Raw genomic sequence first — 12439 nt, forward strand, 5'->3', positions numbered from 1 at the left:
ATCATAAATAATCGATTGTAAGTCATTTAAATCGATTTCAGATAATGAACTATCAATTTTAAAAATAAAAATTGATTCTTGACTATAACTAATAAATTTTAAGTTATTTGAATTAATTTATCATTATAAAAATGAACTTCAGACAGTAAATTATTAATTCTATGATAGGAAAATTGATTTTATAGGATTCAAATTGAATTTAAATTGTAAATGATCAATTTTGAATAATGAAAAATAATTTAACAATATGAATATTGAATTTTTAATTATGAATATTAAATTTTTAATTATTTGAATTAATTTTAGATCATAAATATTCAATTTTAAATCATAAATATCAATTCCGCTTTATGAATCTTAATTTTTCATCATAAAAATTAATTTTAGATCATAAATAATCGATTTTAAATAATCTCAATTATTTTTTATGATACAAATTATTTTTGGACAATATATAATCTATTTTAGATTGCGGAAATAAATTTTAAAATATAAATATTTAATTCTAAAACATAAATATTAATTTTAAATTAGCAAAATGAATTTTATATCAAAAAAATCAATTTTAGATAAAAAATATTTAATTTTAACTCATAGAAATTAATTTTTAATCATTAATACTCATTTGAGATCATGAATAACTAATTATTATTTCTAACAACTAAAAATATTGATTAGATCATTAATTTTTTTTTTTTAATTTATTTCAGCTTATAAATATTTTTTTTTTCATTGTAAAAATTAATTTTTGACTATAAATATTAATTCTATATTATAAAAATTAATTTTTAGTTCTTATAATCAATTTTTCATAATGAAAACTAATTTTAGATCATAAATAATCGATTTAAAGTCATTTTAATCAATTTAAATAATGAACTATTGATTTTAATGATAAAAATTTATTTTATACGATAAATACTAAATTTTATTTTATTTGAATTGATTTATCATTAAAAACATAAACTTCAGACGATAAATAATTAATTTTATGATAGAAGAATCACTGCAGAAGCTCTTGCTATGAAAACAGCAATGAGATTGCTCTTTGACGGACACTGGACAAGGGCTAGAACGGGACATGCAGCCATCCTAAGGGACAGGGGACTCGACAGATTCCTAACCCAAGGAGGAGACATGAGCCCTCGAAGCTACCACTTCAGACGTCAATATAAGGTCCTTATCCCAAGTAGGCAGGAATGGGACGAGGAAAACAAGAGCATCCTGTCCCCCATAGGGCTAGTCTGGTATACGGACGGCTCAAAAACGGACAAAGGGGCAGGAGCTGGAATTTATAGCAGTGGACCGAAAACAGAAATCTCTCTGCGGCTAGGGGACACTGCTTCGGTTTTCCAGACAGAGGTATACGCGATCTGGGCCTGTGTAGAGCACATTTCTAAGCTCAACCACAGGAACAAGCACGTATACATCTGCAGCGATAGTTGCGCTGCGCTCAGGGCACTAGAACAAACTGAAGTGTCCTCGAGACTAGTGCGAAAATGCATAGACTCCCTAAATGAATTAGCAGAGTATAACAAAGTCAAACTACTGTGGGTACCGGGCCATAGCGGGAACGCAGGAAATGACAAAGCAAATGAGCTGGCGAAAGCGGGAGCTCGTAACAAGATCCCTGAACCAGTAATCAGCATAGCGGTGCCTTTTAGTCTCATAAAGCAACACGCTTCCCTATGGACTAACGACAAGTTTCAGGAAGTGTGGGCAGAGGCAAAAGGCATGATGCATACGAGGGCACTTTTTAAAGGACCCTCCAAGACATTAGGCTTGTCCTTGATAGGGCTCGACAAGAAGCTGCTAAGGCTAACTGTCGGGTATATCACAGGACACTGGCTAACCGGCAGGCATCTGAGACGCCTAGGCATCTCAGATCACTCGATGTGCCCCAGATGCCTATCGGAGGAGGAAACTCCTCTACATCTAATCCTCCATTGCAGAAAACTGGCAACAGCCCGAAAGGACATACTAGGATTCTGCGATGGAGAGTCTATTGATATACAGGAGATTGGCGTGGGACAGTTGCTTCACTTCTTGAAGCAGACAGGCCTGGCCAATCTCCAAGATATATAACGTAACCAACCTAGAAGGGCTGAGTACAATGGTCCAATAGGACTGAGTGCTTGGCTCAATGTCGGCTACAATATTCCCTCCCCCCCTAATTCTAATTCTAATTCTAATGATGATTGAGAAGAATTAATATTATATACTTCAAATAAAATTTAAATTGTAAATGATTAATTTTTAATAATGAAAATAAATTTAACTGTTACGTGTGAGCCTACACCTGGTTATTTACCTGTCACGTAAACAGAATTCCGGTCTAGCTCAGCGTCTCACTGAAAAATATTTAGATGTTGATAAGGGGCTGGGTCGCTCAGCAAATAAAGAATACTCATGAATTACTGTACTAACTGTTTATTGGGCGTCCCCAAAGCATGGGAGTTGCCCGAAATGGCCCTGAGAGTCTCTTTTACAACCTAATTCTATTTATGAAAGCAAATCTAATCCAGTACAATAATCCATTTGATGCAATACTTCTGATTCTATAACTGAGAGAGAGAGAGAGAGATGGGACAGCAACGAGAATGAGAGTCTTAGGAGACAATTAATCACGATGCAAGACAGCTCGGACTCGACATAGATTCGGACAGACTAAACGACTGACTGATTACAAGTGGCCGCTCCTCCTGAAAGTCCCAGGTTTATGTAACCTCGGTCGCGGATGCCGCCAAACACCTGTATCACTGCGCGGAACTGGTATTATTCCGCGGTTGAACTCAGATTATTCCGCCCTTAGAAACTAGGTGGTTATTGTCAAGTTCCCTAGTCAGCAGAAAATGATATCAAGGCGCCGAAAGTGGTTCCCTGTGCTAGAGTACCTGTTCACTCGGTTCCCATGAGAAAGCGTCTCCTCAGCAACACGTGCAAGCAGCGATTCTCGGTAACCAGAGTCAGGCTAGAAATACAACCGAAATTCGGTGTCTAATTCAGGTGGGCAAGTTGGCCCATCGATTTATAGAAAATATATATAGAATATCATAATATTGACGGGAGGGTAGGCCCACCCGTCACATTAACAATATAAATATTTAATTTTTAATTATAAATATCAAATTTCAAATTAAAAATATTAAATTTTTAATTATTTAAATTAATTTAAAATCATAAATATTCAATTTCAAATTATAAATATTAATTCTGCTTTCTGAAACTTAATTTTTTTATCATAAAAAATAATTTTAGATCATAAATAATCGATTTTAAATAATCTGAATTATTTTTTATTAAACAAATGATTTTTTGACAATATATAATCTATTTTAGATTCCAAAAAAAAATTTTAGAATATAAATATTTAATTTTAAATTATAAATATTAATTTTAAATTATCAAAATTAATTTTACACAAAAAAATCAATTTCAGATCATAAATAATTAATTTTAATTTATGGAAATTTTTTTTAAATTAAAAATAATTATTTTTACATTGTAAAAATTAATTTTTGATTATAGATTTTAATTTTATATTATAAAAATTAATTTTATGTTTTTAAAATCAATTTTTTATCATGAGGATTGATTTTAGACTATAAAAAAATGATTTTAAGCTATTCAAATCAATTTTAGATAATGAACAATAGATTTTTATAATAAAAAATGATTTTAGACGATTACTTATAAATTTTATGTTATTTAAATTAATTTATAATTATACAAATGAACTTCAGACAATAAATAATTTATTTTAAATTATGAAAATTAATTTTACATCAAAAATATTTGATTTCAATTATAAATATTAATTTTATATCATAAAGATAAATTTTTTATTATTAAAATTAATTTTTACCAATGAAAATAATTTTAAACTATAAAAATTAATTTTAGATGAAAGGTAATTAAATAACCAATAAAAAAATTAATTTTAGATTATGAATGATTAATTTTCAACCATAAAAATTAATAAAATCTGATAAATCATTGGTTTTTGGTGTAAAAATTGATATTAGATGATAAATAATTGATTTTTTTTTTTTTTTTTTTTAATTTGTTTTAAAGTCGCATAAACTACTAAGGTCATGAGCGACTACGGTAGGGGGTAAACTTTTGAGATTGGAACTCGTTTTATTTTTTGGGCTGAGCAGAATAATACACTTAAATATTGAAAATATTCATTGGTGTCCGCCGGACTCGAACCCGGTCCAATGCTTTGGTAAGCAAGAGCCGGATCCGATAGGGCTACTGTGCGCCTAATTGATTTTTAAATATAAAAATTGATTTTATATTATAACTAATAAATTTTATGTTATTGAAATTAATTTATAATTTTAAATATGAACTTTGGACAGTAAATAAATAATTTTATAAAAAGAAAATTAATTTCATATAAATTAAATTCAATTCAAAGTGTAAATTATTAATTTTAAATGTTGAAAATGAATTTCAAATTATAAATATTTAATTTATAATAATTTATTCATTCATGTATTTAATTGCTTTTTAAAAGTACATAGGTATTTTTTACAGCAATGTGAGACGCGCAAAAGACTAACAATTTGTAAATTTATAAATTTATAACTTTTTTCAAAATAATCTACAAAAACAAGTTTTTATGTTAGGTATGAATAGTTGAGTCATCAGGCAAACTAAATAAGGTTTAAAAGAGAGAAAAAATAAAAATATTTGGTTGAAAAATATAAAAGTGTTTATGGTGATTTATAGCAATTTTAAAGCAATTTAAACCAAGTCAGAATTCCACACTGTTATCATCAGTCTGAGCTCGTTGATGTGAGAAGTGTTCTTTTCTTTAGTGTACTTGAGATAAAATTTGTAATGTTGTCACACTCATGTTTGGATTTAATTTCCAAGATTTTTATGATCTGCATGGCAGTCGGCGTCGTTTGAGATGATTCGAAGATATGTAGATAATTATGTCTGAGTTCGCTGTATGCTGGGCAATGGAGAAGGATGTGCTCCACTGACTCAGGACTAGAACCACAAGCTTCACAGATTTGATCAGGTATCAGGAAGAAGCAGGTATCATTGCACGTAATTTTTCACCGGTGGATATTTGCGAGTCTTAATTGTGCTATAACACGTTTTTGCCTTATTGGGCACCTAGTTTGAACGTACCATGGAACATCATCAGATCGGGTTCTGATGAGTTGAGACTGGGGGCAAGTTGAACAAAAATACCTGTTAAAGTCGTTGTTTTTGAGGTATTCAGCATAAAGTTTCTTCTTTTCCATCCAGAAGTTTGGCTGAAGATTACCAAACATGCACTCAAGGTTACATAGCTTTAGGATTAGTTCGAATTTTGCCACCCAGTTGTATTTGGGATCCTTGCTCGGGTTTGTCGAGAGCTTGATAAGTCGCAGCAGGCATAAGCGAGGCCATCGGTCAGGGGCCATCTTCAGAATGCAGATGATCCAATTCCACACATATTCCATAAGTTTTACAGACAAGCTGGTCAGTCCGAATTCAAGCCTTAGTAGATATCCAGGGGTGTTCTGAGGAAGTAGAAAGATCTGTTTTAAGAAGCGGTTTTGTGTTTTTTTTAATGATGTCTAGACGGTCGAGACCCCACACTTGAGCTGCATACAGGAGTGAAGGTAAGATGATGCTGTCGAATTGGTCCACCTTCACGTATATACCTCTATATATTTAACAAACGAGAAACTTTACTCAAGGGAGATTCCCTTCGCCACATTAGCCGGAGAGTCTGTCGATCGTTTTCTAATTTGACGAGCAAACACTCCAACCATGGGTACTCACATATATTATCTGGCGTCAGTAGTCCACTGGATCCCATTCCTCGCAAAGTAGATGTGAACATAGTTTGACGTTTCTGTGTGGAATTAGAATAGAGGACAAAGTATCCAACGGGTGCTGGGTAGTTTACAAACAAGCCTCGTAGCTTTAAGCTGATAGAGTCCAGCTGAACACCGATACTGTCGGTGCAATAATTTTTTCCCAAAAATTAGTTTCAATTACTGATCTAAAATCACTACAATAATGTGATTTTTTTTAATTTATTGAAAGATATCGGTGAACAAATTTTGTAAAGAGAAAATTCAGTGATCTGACAGCCACTGTCGGAGATTTTAACAAGAGAATTACTCAACAAATATATATGAGCACTAGGGTGCTGTAAAATAACTTAACATTAAATATTTATTTATACCGGATCTGGGTGTTGAAAAGAAATTATAAACACTTATTCGTGGTTTCTCGTTTATTATATAAAATATCACAGTTTAAAATTAGTGAACACTTGACTCTTAATAACTATCATAAAGTTAACTTCTTAATTTATTTGAACTATTTAATTAAGTAATACGAGAATTATTATTAAATTAAGTATTTGAAATTACTGTAATTATAATCATAAAGACGAGTTATCAATATGTTGGCACCATACACAAATATCAATTTAAGGTTTTAATAAGAGCGTTGAGTTAATCAATTTTACCAAGATTTGAATACGAGTTCAGATTTAATTAATTGCATGAATTTGTTGATCTATTATTTTATCACAATAAAAATTATTAATGACGCGACAATAGTTAGTACGAGCGATGATACGAGTGAAGAGCACGGAGGAGAGTCAGAACGCGAACTGAAATCAGCAGTCACAAGAGAGGCTTGAATAAAAGCAAGAGATTATAAGATTATTCGCATACCTGGTGATCAGTGACGTCACCTCATCCAGGTATGACAACGACTTGAACTGAAGACAATTTTAATTAATGAGTCATGCAGGTATTATATTATTAAGACTGAATATTATTTAATCTCTTGTGAATGCTGATTCAAAATGTAAAATAATTTATATAGTATGTAAAGCATGATCCCGAGATACCGGCATAACAACAATCGAGAGGTTACGTTTTTAATTATTATTATTAACCAATTCATTATTATTAAATTATTAAATTATTATGAAGGACACGAAATTGGTACCTGAATTTCCGATGATGGAGAATTATCCTGGATGAGTCGTTGAGTAGATTTGTACAAGATGCACTGATTAATTGGAATTCCGTTATGAACACTTTATAAATACTGAGCACGTGTAGTTAGCCACCGCGTGTAGATTAATTGTGCCGGTTGGCGCGTAATCGTCTATCTGCCTCGGGGAGTTGACTATCAGGGTTCGCGTCAGTCGCAGCACCACTGATGCAGTAGAGTGCGAATTTACCAAGTGTTCTGGCGCGAACATTTGGTATTTACGCAACAGGTGCTTTTTTTTTTCAACTATTTTTTTTTCTGTCCCATCGTGAAATTTTGTTGCAAGTACCCAAAAAAAGTACCCTAAAAGTTTGGGCCCTTAATATTAATATTAAGACCTCGACCCAGGTGTTTAAAGATTTCCCCTTTAAAAAACACAGAAACTCTGATTTTTTTATGTTTAAATTTCTGTAGCTCAGTGGCATTTTATAGCATCGCTTTGACTTTGGACGGGTTTTTTTCAGAATTGAATGCTCTACAAAAGTGTCCATTAACCGGTGACGTTAGCCGAGTCGTCTAAAGCGCATGGCCTATAGAGAACTCGGACTAACTTACCAGCCAGGCGTGGGTTCGAATCCCAAGCTGGTCTTAGAAACCAACTTGGTTGATATTCGGCCCTTGCCGCGTAGGTTAAGATTTACACAACTCAAAAAGACCCAACGTACCACTCCCAACAGTTAAAAGTCGGCGAAATGACCACAGCAGTTAAAACCGACTCTAAATAATAATAAATAAATTAAAAAAAAAGTGTCCATTGCGGCCAAGCCGTAACTCGAACCGGCGAGGTAGTACAGGCCTTTAAACTTGATTTTTCCATTAAATTCTTTTTTCGCAGTTATCTCGTGAATGACAAGAGCTACAGAAAAAATATGAATGACAAACTTCTAAGAAATTCAATTTCCTACAAAAAAAGTTTTCAGCACCAAGCCGCTAAAATCATAATTTTCAGAGATATTTAATGATGAATTTTTAATAATTTCAAATTGAATAATTACTGAAAGAGCGGAAAAGCGGGGATCAGGTTTAGGTCTGGATATCTCAATTAAAACGCGTAAATTGTTATCAAAAATAACACTAGGAATTTATTTACATTAAATACACTCAATATTTAATATGTTTAATAGCGGATTGTTAAGATAAAAGCGGATTTATAAATTACAGCGTGGTTTGCAAAAGCAAAGCCGGTTGACACGTGGTTGAACACTTTGCCGGCACTGAAAAAGCGGTAAAAATAATGCACAAATAACACAACTTATCTGAAACGAACTAAAGCGAATTATTAACAATTAATTTAAGCAAATTAAATTATTAAATAAGCGAAATGCGGTCTATTAACGAAAAGCGAAAGTAAAGAAAAACTAATGGTGACTTGATGCAGCGAAAGCGTAGAAGCGAAAGATAATAACAATAGTTCGTCTTCTTCCTCGTTGAGTTGGAGAAGAAGGCTATTGCGCATGTCTAGCGGGTGCGATCAGCCAATAAAGCGGTCGATTCATGGCGTGATCGAGAGGCTGATTTTCTATTGGCGGTTCGATTTTGCGGGAACTAGCGGTGGACAGGTGCGTCTCTTGAATTTGGAAGTCCCCCAGGAGCGAGTTAATCGCTACTGGGCCTTGTGCACCGAACACAAATGTTTATCGAAAATTGCGTCAAATTATAAAAAACATATTTTAAAAATATCATTAAATATCTCCGAAAATATCGATTTAAGTGACTTGGTGCTCAGGATCTTTTTTGTAAGAAATTAAATTTTCTACAGGTTTATTATTCACATTTTTTCTGTAGTGCTTGTCATTCACGAGATGACTGCGAAAAAACGCGAATTTCATGGAAAAATCAAGTTTAGAGGCCTGTACTACCTCCCTGGTTTGAGTTACGGCTTGGCTGCAATGAACACTTTTGTAAAGCATTCAATTCTGAAAAAAAACCCGTCGATGGTCCAATCGATGCTATGAAATACCACTGAGCTACAGAAATCTAAACATAAAAAAATTCAAGATTTTGTGTTTTTTGAAGGGAAATCTTCAAACACCTGGGTCGAGGTCTTAATATTAATATTAAGGGCCTAAACTTTCAGGGTATTTTTTTTTTGGGTACGTGAAACAAAATTTCACGATGGGACAGAAAAAAAATCGTTGAAAAAAAAAAGCACCCTTATGAACATACAGATTTATATCTTATTTAGTCATTTGTGTCCTAATACGGCCAGTTTTCTCATCAGACCGTATCAGAAAACGTTAAAAATTGTGTGGATGTATAAAATTTTTTGATATGGCCATTTATGAACATAGACGATATCAAAAAATTTTTTCACGGAAAAATATGTTAATTTTTTTGCGCAATTTATCGTTGTCATTATTAATATCATGGATTGGGTCTATCAACACATAAATTAGTATATATTTTGGGCCATATTTGTCCGTATATGACGATATCAGAAAATTTTTTTACGGTTAAAGTAGCTGATGTATTTCGAATTTTGTTGTAATGTCTTAGTCCTCAGGTTAGTTGAGATTTAAGCTGACAATTGCGCGCCAGAAAATAGAGAGACCATATTATTGGGCAACAGCTCGTGGATGATAATTAAATGCATTTACCCGTGATCCGTCTACCAAATCAAATAACACATGGTCAAATGAAATTCGGCACTAAATCGAATAAAAATAAATGAAAAGAGTAAATAGAAAACAAACGAATGACAATACGAGAGGAAGCCGCGTAAAATGGGCTTTTAGTGTGGCGATGATCGTGAAAGCTCTCGCGGGGATATAAATGACAAGCATATAAACGCATTTGGGGATACAAATTCACGAGGGTTCTTGTTCGCATAAAGGAGGGGAGAGTGGGGTTATAGAGTTATAGTGATATAACAACATTTCTTCATGTACTTGTTCTTATATATATATATATATATATATATATATATATATATATATATATATATATATATATATATATATATATATATATATAAGGCTATATATACTCTTATATATATATTAGGGTGGCGCAAAAAAATCGACAATTTTTTTTTTTGAGTCTTTGAGCCCTTACCAAAGGACAGCTTAAAAAAAATTTTTAAGAGGTCAATCCAAATTTTTTTTAATTTCAAACATCGTCAAAAATAGAATTTTTTAAAAAATTTTTTTCGCGTTACGGTATAATTTTAGACCAAAAAAAAAAGTTTCTGAAAGTTTCAGTTCAAAATTTAAATTTTGAAAGGTCGCTGATAATTTTTTTTTTTTTCTTTAATTAGTCATATCGCCGACTTTAAGTGTTGGGAGTGGTACGTTGGGGTCTTTTTGGTTTGAGAAAATCTTAAACTACGTGGCAAGGTCAAATCTCAACCAACCTGGTTTCTAAGACCAGCTTAGGATTCGAACCCACGCCTGGCAGTTGATTAAATAAAATTATTAAATTAAAAAAAAATTATATTTTCTATGTTGTGCTTGATTTTTAGTTTATCTCGTGATGTATTTTTATCGATTGTTGTACTAAATGAAAAAAAAAAAAATGCATGGAATTTTAATTTAAATAGTAAAAGGTCGCTCGAAAAAATCTAAACTAATTCACTAATAAATTGAAAAAAATTATGAGCAACATTTCAAAATTCAAATTTTGAACTGAATATATCTTCTATATACATATAAGCGAAATACCACTGACTCATCACCAGATCTCAGAAACTATTGGACCGATTCATTTGAAATTTGGCATAGGTACTCCTTTTTCACCGTAGACGAGACATAAGGAGGGATTTTGCGCAATTCCTAGCCAAAATCGATTTTTCGTCAACCATCACGTATGCTACCCCCTCCCCTTCCTCTCATTCTTCCCTTTCCCTCCCGTGCCTTCTTCCTCCTTCCCTATCTCGCTCTCTTTTTTTTGGGGGGGAAAAATATCATTTTGATTCTCCAATCTAAGAAACCATCAGTGACAACTATCAATTATAGAACTCAACCCCACTGTATCCTCCCCCGCAACCGTTGCCATGGTAATCGTTGTCATGGTTACCGTTGCTATGGTTACCGTTGCCATGGTTACCGTTGCCATGGTTACCGTTGCCATGGTTACCGTTGCCATGGTTACTGTTACCATGGTTACCGTTGCCATAGGTACTGTTACCATGGTTACCGTTACCATGGTTACCGTTACCATGGTTACCGTTACTATGGTTACCTTTACTATGGTTACCATTACCATGGTAACCGTTGCTATAATAACTGTCAAAATAAATAAATTGTAATAACAAATTCAGTTGTCAATTAAATTCAGAGGAATCATTATAATAAAAGTAGAAAGTTATTAAATACTAATATTCTATAAATCATCTACAGTATTATTCTATATAATGTTAGGCAAATATATTTTGATTTCAAATTTTCTACTAGGTCGATTCAGTCTAAACTATTGGTTAGTTAATCATTTTTCTTCTTAAAGTTATAGGTCAAAATTAACCCATAATTGTAAGATTCTAAAATGGTTTAAAAAAGTAATATTATAAAAAAAAAAAAATAGAAAAACGGTTGGCCCTAAAGGCCATCCCTGCAACTTCTCATTAATTTTATATTTAAGCGCTCAAAATTGTACTTACTCCGAGCTCAAAAATCTGGTAAAAGTTTAATATAACATTATTTCTTAAATTCTAAAACCAAAATACTTTTGAATGAATTAACCGATTTTTACGCGGTTGGTGGCATTCGACGCAGTTTTTTAGGCCTCATAAAGAGTCTGAGTTTTAATCGATCGAAGTAGGAATTTCGATGTAATTCCGAAAAAACATTTTTTTCTGTTTTTTTTTCGACAACGATAACTCACAAACAAATGAATTGATTGTGACCGGGCTAGCGGCGATCGACGTGGTTTCTTGATGTTGAGAGCTAATTAGTTTTTGGAATTGATCAGTAGTCGTTTAAAAGTAATTCTATATAAACCACATTTAAAAAATTTTTTTTTGTAGTCTTTTTGAGATTTTTCAAAATATACCGGTTCGAATCGGTCTAAATTGTATTTAAAATCTAAGTTTGGTTGAGCCCTTTCGGATGGCACCAACCGCGACCAAATCAGTCGAGCCGTTCAAAAGTTAGAAGAGGTTTACATACGGCCACACACAAACACACACACACACACACACAGACACACACATACATAAAGATATACGGACATCACCGCGGAAACATTCGGGGAGACTTCCTAGGACCTCAAAACGTCAACATCCGTTAAAAACTCGATTTTCGAAAAACGGAGTAAAATTAATAACTTCCCGATTTTTCAGCGGGATGTTAAAAATGTTGTGTGAAGTACGCGATTAACTTTGAATTGAAGACTTGAACATAAAACGATAATAAAACTATAAGAGATCGGAAAGAGTATATCAAATAATAATAATTATTCAATTTTATTTATTTCAAAC

General features: G+C 32.6%; 1 protein-coding gene across 1 annotated transcript; it reads left to right on the forward strand.

Moving 5' to 3' along the window:
• Window positions 1-1035: 1035 nt before the first annotated feature.
• LOC123273595 lies at window positions 1036-2085 on the forward strand. The gene has a single exon (XM_044741035.1). It carries the CDS (start codon window positions 1036-1038, stop codon window positions 2083-2085), a length of 1050 nt encoding a protein of 349 aa, XP_044596970.1.
• The last annotated feature ends 10354 nt before the right edge of the window (window positions 2086-12439 follow it).

The sequence above is a fragment of the Cotesia glomerata genome, unplaced genomic scaffold, assembly GCF_020080835.1.
Source record: "Cotesia glomerata isolate CgM1 unplaced genomic scaffold, MPM_Cglom_v2.3 scaffold_11, whole genome shotgun sequence".
Taxonomy (NCBI): Eukaryota; Metazoa; Arthropoda; class Insecta; order Hymenoptera; family Braconidae; genus Cotesia; species Cotesia glomerata.